The sequence below is a fragment of the Hemibagrus wyckioides genome, linkage group LG05 (assembly GCF_019097595.1).
Source record: "Hemibagrus wyckioides isolate EC202008001 linkage group LG05, SWU_Hwy_1.0, whole genome shotgun sequence".
NCBI lineage: Eukaryota > Metazoa > Chordata > Actinopteri > Siluriformes > Bagridae > Hemibagrus > Hemibagrus wyckioides.
Window position 1 is genome coordinate 8,534,503 of NC_080714.1, and position 14,376 is coordinate 8,548,878.

The 14,376-nt window shown below is 40.0% G+C and overlaps 1 protein-coding gene across 1 annotated transcript in view; it reads right to left on the reverse strand.

Moving 5' to 3' along the window:
• The window catches only part of mtor (mechanistic target of rapamycin kinase), an 83,724-nt gene that overhangs the window by 15,341 nt on the left and 54,007 nt on the right, over window positions 1–14,376 (reverse strand). The window contains exons 30-37 of the mRNA XM_058388875.1: window positions 13,532–13,671; window positions 10,928–11,028; window positions 9,983–10,098; window positions 8,078–8,155; window positions 7,136–7,243; window positions 5,465–5,590; window positions 3,432–3,563; window positions 1,723–1,838 (exon numbers count right to left, since the gene is read on the reverse strand). Of these exons, the coding sequence (XP_058244858.1) occupies window positions 1,723–1,838; window positions 3,432–3,563; window positions 5,465–5,590; window positions 7,136–7,243; window positions 8,078–8,155; window positions 9,983–10,098; window positions 10,928–11,028; window positions 13,532–13,671 (917 nt within the window). The remainder of the gene's footprint in view (window positions 1–1,722; window positions 1,839–3,431; window positions 3,564–5,464; window positions 5,591–7,135; window positions 7,244–8,077; window positions 8,156–9,982; window positions 10,099–10,927; window positions 11,029–13,531; window positions 13,672–14,376) is intronic.

Below are 14,376 nucleotides of genomic sequence, written 5' to 3' on the forward strand. Positions count from 1 at the left end.
TCAGGGTACCCCACTGCGCATCAGGCCACGCAACACCAGCCTGTTATTAATTACTGTCCTATAACCGCACACCCTGTCTTGTTTTATTCCTCATTTAAAGCTTTCCAGGGTCCATCTATTAGGGAGTCCATACTCAGGATTGAATCCGGGTTTGAGAAGGGGAAGTCATCATCGTAGGTTTGTTCTGACACAAGACAATCAAGAAGGCAGTCTGTCTCCTTTGTGGTCTATAATATCCATTGCTCTATTACTGTGAAACTGAAAACAGCACCAGTTCAACCAATCAGCGTAATTGACGCCAGGCCCTGAGAACGGATTGCTTTCTCTCACGGTGTTGTCCACACCCAAGTTCACTTGAAGCAGATGACAGTGGACTAGAAACCATTTCCTTGAATTGCACACAGGCTCAGGAAAGAGAAGGAACAATTATGAAAACCTCCTTAGTTTTAGAAAGTAAAGGGTCTGAATTCTGAATTCAGTCCCTATTCAGCATATAGTGTAGTGTTTTGTAGTGGGTTTTTTTGTCCTATCATTGGACCAATTATATTATAATTCATTATTACATAGTGACGTAGCAGTGTCTATAATAGATACACATTTCTACTGAATTAAGTATTGCAAAGCATACATCAAAATGTACTGGTCAGGATGGATACCAGATATCACTGTTGCAAAAAAATGAAAAATAATTTTTTTCTAATAACACCTTTGCTGAACATCGGACAAGAAACGCCTCCACGTTAAATATCATGTCTTTACAAGTACTACATTAAAGCACACTTAGGTACAAAGAACAGATTCATTCCTTTAGGGCCTGAACACATAGAAAAGCATGAAAAGAAAAAAGTCCTGCCAGAGCGTGTTAATAAGGGCTAAGTCTTTAAAATGCTAATACCTTAAAAATAGGGCAGGTGAGAGAGATGGAAGCTACCTGATATTTCCAGGACAGGGCCACGTGTGGATACACATGCTACAACAAGTCTGTACTTTAGAACTAAAGATCATTAGAGTGAAATTGGCCATAAGTGCACGTGAAAGATTTTCCTACAATAGCAGGACACAGAATGTTCTGTTCTGATTTCATAGAAAAAGATTTGTATTATTTTGTTCTAAGCAATACGTGCAGCTTAGACTTCATCACTATTTGGCACGACTTTATTTCTCTGTTTCATCATTACTCTGCTCCAGTTCTTGGCATGGTGCATAATAATATCAGAAACTTCTGAACATACATCAGCACAAGTGGATTTTCAGTGACCACTGGGGCTTATTTGCTAAAAAAAAAAAAACTGTCAGGAGGTCACTGAGATTTTCACTGGCCCAGTAAAGCTTCAGTAACCGCTTGGTCGGGGTTCTGGGACACCTGACAGCAAGGCAGGAACACTACACCAGGAATGGGCTGCTAGTTCATTGCAGGGCACCAAGCATACACACACATTCACGTGTATTCACTAGCGGCACTTTAGAGTCACCAATCCACTCACCAGTGTGGTTTTGGGATGATGGAGACAATCAGAAAACCCAGAAGAAACTCTGGGGAAGAAAATGTGAAAGCACATGCAGCACAAACTGCAACCTGAACTCAGTTTTAAGGGGAAAGTGGGGCTGTAAGGAGGCAACACCACCTGGTGTTCCCCTGTGCCTTTCATCAGAGATATGTGTTTTTGAAAAATAGAACACTAAATCTACAGTGTGTGTGTGTGTGTGGTGAGCTGTCCAGACCTGGCCATGAGCTTGTGAAGCTCCTGCTTTTGCTGTTGGTCCTCAGCTGCGATGGCGTGCTGAGCCTTCTGCTGCATGCCCTGCACAAAGTGCTGCATGTGCTGGAACGCATCAATCTGCGTGTTTGAGAGAGAGAGAGAGAGAGAGAGAGAGAGAGAGAGATATTAAACTCAGGGATAAACAACACAACTTGACATCTCGTGCAAAATCATTGGAGCACAACAAAAAACATGCTTCCTGGGTAAAAATCTTTAGTTTATTATGCAGCAGCACTGTATTGCATTTCTTAAGGACAACTTTAAAATTAAAACTGACTTTACGTTCCCTTATTTGGCAACCTAAAGAAAAATTCCATCATTCCAACGAAATGATTTTTGTCCCTTTTTAATATATATATTTTTTTAAATAAAGCATCATACGCACAATGGAAAAAAAAAGTAAACAAAATATTTCAAAATCGTTTGTCTTCTTATTTGATCAGTCATCGAAACACCATACATTTTCCATACTTTCTTCACTTCTTGGGTAGCCTTTCAACTGCAAATGCTAAGAACAGATTGCACTCCGGTGTCCTTCACTAGAACACACTCAAGTAATGCTCATACTCAAGCCCTTTTTGACTATACAAAGGTATAGAAGAAAATTATTTCTAATCAAATTTATCTAGCATCACCCAGATGTTCCTTTTTGAGTCTGGTTCCTCTTAGGATTTCATTCCTGGTGTTGTTTCATGGGGTTTTTCCTTGCCACCATCATCTCTGGCTTGCTCTTTAGAGATACATTTCTAAATTTCAAATTTATACCTGGATTTCTAGAAATCTGGGTCATTTGTTACTATTGCCATATATATGAAATGGAATTGAAAAATCTTAATTCTGACCCTTCACCATAGGGATTTTGGAAACTTCCAAGAAAGGATATTCTTAGGGAATCATGTACTAACCAGTGTAGTATGGGAAATATTCAAACTGTTATTCTGTAAAGTGTGATGAAATACAATGTGCAAAATTCCAGGTGTTGTGGAAATTGATGTGTCCCTAGATTTTCTAGTTTGTTTGGTGAAAAAAAAGCAACGATCACAGGTTCTCTCTCTCTCTCACACACTCTTTCTCTCACACACACAATCCAACACTTAGTTTGTCATCACTGTCCATCACTTTTAAGGTGGAGGCAATGTACTTTCCAAGAAAATTTATTGGGGGGAGAATGACATTTCTTCTCTCATCGTCAGTGCAGATGAAGAGTGAAATGAAGTGAAAGTATTCGTTTATCAGCTCCCTGAGTCACACAACTCACACATCTGGCCTTAGGGGGAGAGATTCTTCACTTTCATTCCAGAGGTACTGTTCTTCTGATGCTCACCAGATAACTTCTGAAGGCTCTCTCATTGTAAACATCATGAACGTATTACAAAAGAAAGGGAAAGGGAAACTATGCCCAAACACACTGCTCAACACCGGGAACTGGAGCTCCAACTTGTGTCTTGTGCTAAAAGGCAGATGGCCGTGTATTAAGGAGTGTATATATGTTTGAGGTTTGGAATAACCCACACACGTGTTCGGAGCTTTGAATTGACTTCGCCACGTTCTGGACAGTAGAAAGAAGTCAAGAACCGTTAAAAAGGAACAAAAATGTTATGCTTTGCCTTCGGCTTTTGACTGTTTGCTTGTAAACAAACCCGAGGAGATCTTGATTCGGGGTTTACGTACCTTGCGTGTACTCTTCCACATGTACTTCATGTAAGCGTATGTCACGTGCGGATGGGCTGTGGGCAGAGGCTGGTCCAGCTGTTTGGACGGGTCAACACCGAGGAGCAGGACCAAAGTCTTGTGAGCCAGAGCCTGAGCACAAAAAGACAAATTAACCAGAAATATCTCAATGTGCTGAGGTAAAGCTAGCTTTCTTTTCTTAGTACTCTGTTGGCTCCATTTTATTAATGAGCTGGATTCTGTAGATAAAATGTGTTAAATCCCGGACACAAAATACCTTGTTTACGATGATCAGGATAAGCAACTAACATGACTGAACACTGGCAAAAGCTTAGCTCTTTTAATGATCGACCATTAATAAATAATTTATGGCTTTAAATAAGACAACTTGAACAGATAACCATTTTGACTAGTACAAACTGTCTTTAAATGTTATATTTTCCTGGTTACATGAACCCAGCTGCAGACTGCTAATCAGACTATAGTGGGTAAAAAAAACAAAAAAAAACAAATCTAAGAACACCGTCCCATTACTGACCGAATGTTTCTAATGTTGTTGTTAATCTCTGGTCCACTAAGCTGCCTTCAGCTAAGTAATTTACATAAATGCTTGCATGTGTTTTTAACAACAGAAAATCTGCTACAGAAGCTGTGCTGGTTAACGTTTAGGAAATTAAGGCAGCTTTTATTCATACATCAGTCTCCTACAGCACAAACTCGGTTTGGTCTGCTGAAACGTAATGTTTTTCAAAGTTCAAGACCTAGACCATGTGACCTTTGGTAATTATTACAGTTAATTAACAAAGAACTGCAATCACTCCAATAGTTCCTAGTGTAGATTTCTCCGCTGAACGAACTGAATGCAGATCAGTAAGACCTCCTCTTGGAAAAGGACATGTGCAAGGTAACATAACTGTGACACTGACAAAAACAAACAATGACAAAATCCATCAAAAGTCATGGCACTTGAGTCCCAACAGAGCATCTACAAATAAACAGCTCTACAAGCGGGCCACCACGATCCCCTGACCTCACAGAGGGTAATGTGTCCTGAAAAACACTACGGTCATTCTTCGCCTTTTTCATCACCCTGTCCACCGTAATCATTCAGTGACTTTTCATCTCCGAGAGCACTTCCTCTTGTGATCAGCACTGCAGGCCGCAGCTGTGAGGTCATGACTTTTCTCGGTCATCCACGTCAGCCGAGCTTTGACTTAAAACAGCGACCTAAGCTTGAACTCACTGTAGATTCAGCCTAATAGTTTGGAATAATATTTGTTCACACGGGAGGCTGGAGTATGACAGCATAAACACAAACACAGACCCATGTTTGAAGTAGCTTTTTTTAATCAACCGTCACTTTTGAAAGGTCATTTTGAATGTAGCTATTGTTAAAAGCAGCAAGATGAAAGTTAAATGTTCCTCGCTTCGTTCTTCCTGGACCTAACCGGGTCTGCTAGGGCCGGCTAAACGACTGCAGCAAAGAGTGCAGAGCAAAATGAACAGCATATGTTACTAAACAATATTAAACCTCAGAAGGCTTTTGCATGATAGTCTGTAATGGCAATACTGGCATGACCAGGACTGATCAATATCAGCTCAGAAACTCGATTAAAAACGCCATGCTAATGTTGAAAGAGCAAATCTGAGCTAGAAATCTGTAGCAAGGCCATCTGCGCCATTTAGAAACAGCTCTTGGCATGATGAATAAACATTCTTTGATAATCTGATTAATCTGACAATAAAAAACTAATAAATATAATATTAATAATGATATATTAATCTAAACTGTCGAGTTACATTTTCCTTGGAAGAACTTCCAATAAATATGGTTTTGCTTATACACTTAGCATAAATTTACTTCATTTAACAACTTGAGTTCTTAAATATTTTCAGTCTGAGCTCAAGGTAACTAAGCACAGTTTTTTTCCTGTATACATACTGTGTGTGTGTGTGTATGAACATTTACATTCATACATGGCATGCTTCTTACTATTACTAGAGTAATCCTGATCAAAATGATTCTCCCTTACCAGACGTCCACTCTTTCCACACAGGCTGGCATACTTCAGCCACGTCCTCATGTCCTCGTGGGGATTGATGACCAGAGATCGCACCATCAGGATCCTTTGCCAGTCCTCCACTATTCGCTGGCAGCCCTGCACAAAACACACAGGATTCTTTCCTTTACTGGAAATATGTTGGTGAAATATAGACAGCACATAGTCTTCTGTGTATACGTGGGTCCTGTATTATGTAGTTACTAGATATACATTCCATATACAGCATATGATTGGAACTTCCTAGTTACTAATTTCAGATTAATTCCCCAGCAAAACCCTGGGAGGATCTCAGACTTGTGCACAGCCTCAACTCAACTTCAATTTTAAAGCACCATTTAAGGGTGACTTCCTCAATAATGCTGCCCGATCGAAGATATTTGCTCTTCGTAATGCGTTTTCTTCACACGTGCTGGCAAAAGCACAGCAGGTGACATCGTAATCAAGTCTCACAGGCTGCAATTCAAAGGAGTGCCATGTCTCAACCAGAGCAAAGCCCTACAGATGCTCGGCTTTATTTGCTAGTAAATCGCTTCCATGAATATTCCATCTGCCCTCTGCCAACACATTCTGCATGGTCCGACTTGATCTCTCCGGGACATCTCTCTTTACCTAGAATCTTGATGGTTGAAAGCTTTGACGTTAAACGGCGAAAGGTATTTCATTTCGGATCCACTGGACAAATAAATATATGTGAACTGGTACACAAGTGTGCAGATGACTGTTCATTAAAAACGCAATACGATAGTTAAAATATTTTCGATTAACTGAATATTTTTGTACAATGAAAGAAAGTTGATGTGGATATCGGAATGGGACAGAGATGGTTACATGTGCAGTACGATGAATCGTTAAAAATGACTTTAGTATTGGAATGTTTCGTATGCTTTGTAAATAGAATTCAGGTTGTAAAGAACGTAGATTGTGCTATCTACAAGCAAAGAAACCATAATTACCTGCGTGATCATTTTAAACATGCGATTCTACCATATTTACCCAAGTAATTAGACTATAACCAGTCAGGCTGATTTTTATTTATTTATTTTTTTTTTATAGTCACGTGGTTGTAATGTTTCCTTTATATTAGCTGATCTTGCACGAGTATCCTTCACTATTCTTCACCACAAATCCTCAGTTCTTCAGCTATATGCTGTATATGTCTGTATTCGCAGATCACAGCTCATTTCTCAATTGTGATTGGTTTAGAAGGAGCCCCAGCACTTAATTAAAAGCATTTTTCAATGAGGGTTCTATATAATTGTGCTTAAACCAACACAAAATCGAACGATTTCTACCAAGGGAAAGGATTTTACCATTTCCATGCGAGCTGTATCTTTATATTATTAATTTAAACAGAGTGAAAAACTCTTTTTTATAGATGGTATAATGAAAGCAGCAACAGGAACAAACTTTTCTTAGGCGTTTCAATGCAACTATAAACCGACTTTGAAATGAAATGAAATTCCTCTTGCGTCACGCCGCATCGCACCACCTCGCCGTTGCTTACTTTTGTATAGCCTTGTAACTTATTTCAATCCGGAACATCTGGCAGACTTCCTCTCTAAAATTACCTCGTCTTCCTGAACCACTCTCTGACCAGACAAAATGCAGACGATCACAGGTGACCCAGTGCGATGAGGTTACCTGCAATCGTTCCCACCACGTCTCCCGGATGATGTCCCTCCTCTCTGGAACCAGTTTATACTGGATCACCTCTTCTAGTTCCGAAAGCATCTGACATGACACCATGGCCTAGGAGTGGGAGACGGGACGAGACAGTGAAGGGTGAAAGATGCGAATTGCAGAGCTGACTTTATGAAACATATTTTATCATTTAAATGTTTGTTTCGTGAGGATTCCTCAAGGAATTTGTGATGCTAATATGTGCCCTGTTAGACATTAAAGGTTCGATGCACTCTCTACCTGCGGAGGGGGTTTCAATCTGGGAAAAGGATGCAACACATTAATCTGAACAAAAGTAAGTAAATAAAATAAATCACCCAACGTCATTATGATCCAACACAGCAGACAATCATTCAAAGAACATTGATTTATTAGTGAACTGTTTTTTTTTTTTTTCAAAAGGCAAACAGGTTCAACAAAAATATTCAGACTGTGTGCTTTGGATAGATCAAATCCCAAAATTGCAGACAGTTTGACTTACTCTCATTAGAGCAATGGTGTATATACAAATAAACATACCCAACTCATCAAGCCCCACATCTGTACAAGATAAACTATGACGTCCTTCCACCCATGGAAATTTATGGCCATCGTTATATAAACCACATCAGACTTATGTTTAGGGGAAAAAAAAAAATAGATTTCACTTGCTGACATGCAAGAAAATGTGGAAGGTATAAACACAAAGACTACTAACAGGCACAGACTTGGTTTGATCTCAAGGATGTTACCTAAGACTACACCTTCTAATAAGAAGGGAGTGAAAAAAAAAAAAAGGAAGAAGAAAGCCCACTGTTCATCACTGGTGCTATTCAATGTTACTACTCTTCTAGAGCTCATCTGCAGTGATAATGAGGTCCGGTTCTTCACAAGAAGCCTGTTAAATAAGCAGTAAAACCTCACCCCGTATGCTCTGCTGTAGCTTTCTCCAGCCATGGCAGTCAACTCAGCATCCAGCAGGTCTCTTGCCTTGTCGATGCACTGAAACACACACACACAATAATGCATACACACTCTGAGTTTGGCATGAGCACTCAGGTAATGAAACACAGGTTTGAGGCTAATAATTCAATATCCATCCTCCAGCTGCTGACTTCTTTTGTCTCATCACTCAATTCCACAGTACAAGGAATAATAAAACACATGGTGTAACTTAAGTCCTTTAAGTCAAGCTGATCCACTTATTTTCCCCCAGCATGGTCTTACTGAAAGCTGCACAGATTTGTATGTCTAGTCCATTATGGCTATTTTTCAATTTTACTTCAATCACGATTCTCCCATCCATTTTCTCCTTAACACTTATTAGCTGACAAGCGCTCTAAAAGCCTGCCAGTTCTAGCACCTGTAGCAGTGCGGGTGGATTCAAAGCTTTTCAGCACTTCACCTTCATGTGGCACACGCAGCCAGACGCCTCTGTAAGAAATGCCTATAATGAAACACCAAACATTCCAGTCATTATCAAACTAAATAAAACCGAATTACTGGACGCCAGACATGTTACCAGCAAAAGCATCAAACTGAGAACGGGCACGCCCAAGAGCAACCGGCTACGGAAAAGTCCATAGCCACTACAAGGTTTACAGGCGTCTGGTCAACACCTGCATTCCCCATGCGGTAATTAACCCATCCGGAGAAACTGACGGGAATGAGCGAGAGAAACACCAAATAAAAGGAGAGCACGGCATAAAGAAAGGGGGTTTTCTCCAGCTGAGGGTGTGAGCTGCCATTTTGGCATCCTGACCAGCAATTATGGCTCAGTCTGATTAAATGTCAGAGAACAGAACACACACAGTGTGTGTACAAGTCTGTGTGCGTGAGTAGGAAAGATAACGGAGCTTACTGTATGACCTTATCAAAAGCACAAGATGGATGCTGCAGATCACAGTTGAATGGCCATTTATTTGGGTTATTGGGGTTTATTTGGGTTACATGGATTTGAAGAGTAAGTCAGATCAGAGCTGTGATAAAAACCTCTTTTCTTCTATCTGGTTCTTTAAGCACAACAGTGCCACTCAAACCTGTGGGCAGACTTAGAAAGTTAAGGTAAAAGTTCTCCTTACTAAAATGCCACTGAACAGAAAACTACATAGAAAAAATAAAAGTGACTAATGCTTCTGCACCACACCAAGTTTATTTCTCCACTCAGTCATGTCTTAATTTTGCTGTTTAACTTTATTATATTTTCGATTCAATTCTGCCTGCAAAATGGTACCCATAGAGGATTCCCAGCTATCAGAAAAAATCCCCGGTACGATCACATCTGGATCCAGTTTGGGTTTTTTTGACAGGAACAGGTTCGGCTTTGGACGGCTGTCTTTCTTTTCAGCTGAAAAATGGAGAGAGTTGTGGTCTGTCTTTGATTAGGAGGATGAGAGAACGGAGGAGGACATATAAAGGCGAGCAGACAGATCATAGATGCAGGATGACCTTTGGGATACCTCCTCTGACAGGAATGCTGCGATCATGATGTTGAACACCTGTGGTGCTGAAGCCTTGTCTTCTTTTATCCAAGAGATTTATAGCAAAGAAACATTCATTCATTCCAATTAATTCCTCCCTGTATTGATCAATTTTGTGCACATTAACACCGTTGCTGGGTTTTCCATCATGTGGATGACGATCATTATGTGCTCAACAATCAACTGCCAATTTGGAGAAAACAAATAAAATGTGATCTCAGTGACAGACAACATTAACTGTCCATTATAGGAGAGCCAGTGAGGGGTACAGGTGTTTCTATTAAAGTGGCTGGTCAATGTACTATATACTATATAATATTGTACACCAAAGTTAGGAACTGTCACTCACTTGTTGTGCCAATGAGAAGAGGTCCTGGTGCAAAGCGAGTACTGCCCTGTAAAAGGCACCATCATGGGTGTCTCTAGGGATCATACAGGTGTACTCTTCCATACTGTCCCAGTGCCCTATAATACACACAAACAGACATGTAAAATATTATAATAAACCATTTCATAATCTTGCCTCTTGAACAAGAAAGTCTGTTTACAGCATGGAAGCATACTTCTAATTTTATTTACACTACATGCTGCAGATACACCGATCAGTCATAACATTATGACCACCTGCCTAATATTGTGTTCGTCCCCCTTTTGCTGCCAAAACACAACAAACTGTGATGCACTCTGCATTCTGACACCTTTCGATCAGACACAACATTAACTTCTTCAGTGATTTGAGCAACAGTAACTCGTCTGTTGGATCGGATCACACGGGCCAGCCTTCGCTCCCCACGTGCATTGAGTCTGATCCAGTCAATTTGGCCCTTGTCAAACTCGCTCAAATCCTTACTCTTGCCCATTTTTCCTGCTTCTAACACATCAACTTTGAGGACAAAATGTTCACTTGCTGCCTAATATATCCCACCCACTAACAGGTGCCATGATGAGGAGATAATCAGCGTTACTCTCTTCACCTGGCACTGCTCATAACGTTATGGCTGATCGATGTATACGGTATATGCATAATTCAGTTTTGATAATCATCTATTGCTATTTGAAATTGTAGGATTAATAAATTTGAAATCTTAATTATTTTTCAACAATCATACGGGCAGATTTGTGTCAGTCATTGCTGACATGTGATAAGACTGCACTATTGCCCAGTCCTAAGTGGAACATAAATATATGTGTCTATTACAATAGGGAACTCGGGTGCAAAATCTAAGCGGAGACCATCAGTAGACTTCATAAACTGTTTTGGAAAAACAAAAATGAAGTGTGCGTGTGTCTTTACCCAGGCCCCAGGCTGCTGCAGCTGCCATGCGAGCCATCTTGGCCTGCGTCTCCTCACTAACCAGAGTCCATTCCTCACAACACTGCTGATGTAGCTGACCCCTGAGAGAAAGAGAGAGACAGAAAGGCACCATTACTGAGTCTGCAGGCAGCATTTCCTTTTTTATTCATTTAATATTCAGTTTCAAGTGAGACCTACATTTGTACAGCAGTGCAAGCGGACAACGCAATCTGGCTTTTTGCCATTTTCTTTTATTTCGAATTAGCAATGTAATGCTCCAATCTCTGTTGGAATAGACTTGAATAATTCATCCACCACTGAGCCACATTTGACCAGCTGCTGGAAATAAAATCAACCAGACAGGGCAGGAAGGCAAGGTCAAGCACTCGTCTGTGTTTTATCAATACTCTTACACCATAAAGTCAATGACTTTCACTGACTTGTGCTAATACGACTGTGATAGACCAGAAAACACCATGACATCATGTCACAACCAGGAGGCATTGAGCTGTGAAACAAATAGGCCCTCCGAGGCCTGGGCTTGATATAGGCTTTCCCGGAGCTCTGTGTGAAGAATCTGTAAAAGTCGTGGTTGACTGTGTTTGTCCATTGGGGGGAGGAGGGGCAAAAAGGGTCACTGCACAAAGAGGGCCCCAAGATTAGCAGAGTGTGTCGGTACTCAGATGGCTTTTAGGGGGAGAGGGTGAATTAAACGCTTTCCCAGCTGACTGAAGGACTTATTATATGCGCTATGATAACATGGGGAGCTTATGCTATATGTCTGTCTGTCTAACACACACAGAGACAGGCACTTATGCAGGAAGAACAAAAATAGGAGCTAGGTTACCAATGTGTCAAGCAAAATCATTCATGAGTATGAAATCTTGCTGCAGTAATGTAAACAAGATGCCCTGGTGCCCTGTGGGCAAATCCTTATTTAAAAACAAAATGTAAAGTGAAAATAGGACACTTATGGACTTCATAATCCTTAGCAATGCAGTGAGACTGAATGCTCAGAATATGGTATTATTTTTAGATACCTTGTATTGTACATTAGCTTTGAATGAATGTGGTTTTGGATTCCAGCCTACAAAAATAAATAGCTTCTGTACTACATTTCAAAGCCATACATGAATTAAATAGCAGTAACTTTTCTCCACCCAAAAAAAAGAGAGAGAGAGTCTCTTTTTTTATAACAGCAGTCATTTGGCAAAATGTGTTATAGTCTGATGACACCAAGGTAGAACAACACTTAACAAGACAACTTAACACCATACCCACAGTGAAACATGGTGGTGGCAGCATCATGCTATGGGCTTGCTTCTTTTCAGCTGGGACTATTTTTACGATACAGGAGTTATGGATGACTCAAAACACCCATCTGTTTAGGCACAAAATCTACAGGGCTCTGTTAGCCACCTGAAGATGAAGACAGATTTACCTTCCGCCAAGATAACTACCCAAAGCACAAATCCAAGTCAACAAACACTTCAGAGGAAGATGATCAATGTTCTGGAACGGCCCAGTCAGAGCTCGGATCTAAATCCTGCGAAAACCTGTAGAATTGTGCACCGGAGATCCCTTCACAGTTTGACAGAGGTGGAGGGTTTTTGCAAAGAAGAGTGGAATAAAATGACCAAATCATGATGAACAGAGTGGGAATACTCTCACACAAAAAGACTGAATTCTCTATTACAAACAAAATGTTCTTTAACAAAGGATCAGTTCTGACATGATTTACCTTGGTTTTTTTTTTTTTTTTTTGGTAGACTTTTTGTACACACTGTATAGTGTAAATGATTTGTTTCAGGGATAATTTATAATATTAAACCTACATCTTGCTCAGCTTTTGTGATATAAGAGGAATAAAACACTATGAGAAAAGGGTGGCATTTTATGTCTATTTTATTTATTGTGTATTTTCTATATTCTTTTCTTCAGCATGCCATGTGTTAAGAAGCTGGACATTATTTAGAAACAAGCCTTATCAACTCATCAGGTAACTGGCTTCATTCATAGTGTAGTTATTTGATAAGCCTCATACTCATCTGTACTCACTCAGCGCTCCACCCCGAGGCAATGCTTCTCGAAATGATTCAAACAGTTAGTGCGCAAAAGAAAAGAGCATCCAAGCATATGACTCCACCGTACACAGTGTCCTGCTAGCCCTTCCCAGCAAATGTGCACTGTTCCAGTTACAGGAAATGCTCTGCATTTTCCTTTCTTCTTGCCCAGTGACTCTGTCAGATTCCATCAGCGGTACTAAAGACCCAGTAAGCACAGATGAAGTGTGACCAGTCAAAGCTCGGGTTCACACCCTTCTCCTGGGAATATTCGATTCCCGTTTCTATTTACCTGATGCCATTTCCAATAATGCCAAACAAACAGGGTCTGAATATAATCAAATATAGGGCAGCTTCGAAAGATTTATTTATTTATTTATTTTTGAAAAAGAAGGGGGGGAAAGCATGGTAGTATTTCACCAGAAGTACGTAAATCTTGATTAACTTTCGAATGAAGAAAATTCATTGTGATATACCGTGTAAAATGCTCTGATCTTTCCGAAAAATCAAAACAAAGTCCTGTAAAGGACTGTGGACTCACCATTCACCCAGTGCCTCTAAACAGCGCATGCGGCCCAGGATAAGCTCCGGGTCCCCTTTATTCATGTCGATCTTCTTATCGTAGGCCACTAGAGCATCTTCCCACTCATGTAGTTTCTCATACCAGGTGGCTTGAATTTCCTATAAAAGTGGAAAAATGTGCATACAAAAAGTAATATATATTTTTGCCTAAAATTAAAAAAATTCACCAATTTATTAATAGAAAATAAAATACCACGCATAAACAAAACAAATTAATTTCTGAATAATCAATTTCTCAAGGTGAAACAAATGAATAACATAGCATAATACAGAAATTATGAATGAATGGACTATGAATTTATGCATGCAGTATACAGAGTGTACATTCGTCTCATTTCGAGCTCGCTACAGCGACTGGATGCAGCAGATGCGTCAATACGTAAATCAACCTAAAGTCTGACGCTCTCTTGTTATTACTTCTTCAAGTAAAGCAGATGAACTCTCGCTGGGAGGTCTTCAGTTTGGAGTATCAAGCCTGCCATTTTGGGTTTGTCATGGTGTCAAAAGGCCAATCCAGACAAAATAAACACACGCATACAAACAGTAGGTTTTTTGTCTTTTTAAAGTGATCCATTTTATTCCTACGACATTAATGTGTCAGAAGAAAAAAAAAAAAACCGTTACAGAGATCTTTTTTTTTTTAAATCACGTAATGGTCAGTACTAAGTAACAGACCAGATTTCTGCTAAAAATGTCATTGAGGATGTCTGGGATTTTACTAGCAGATACCGGAGAACTGTAGTGAGATCTCTCCTTACCAGCTAATTTCCTTATAAAAAGAATTACGCAGTTTTAAAACTGAAC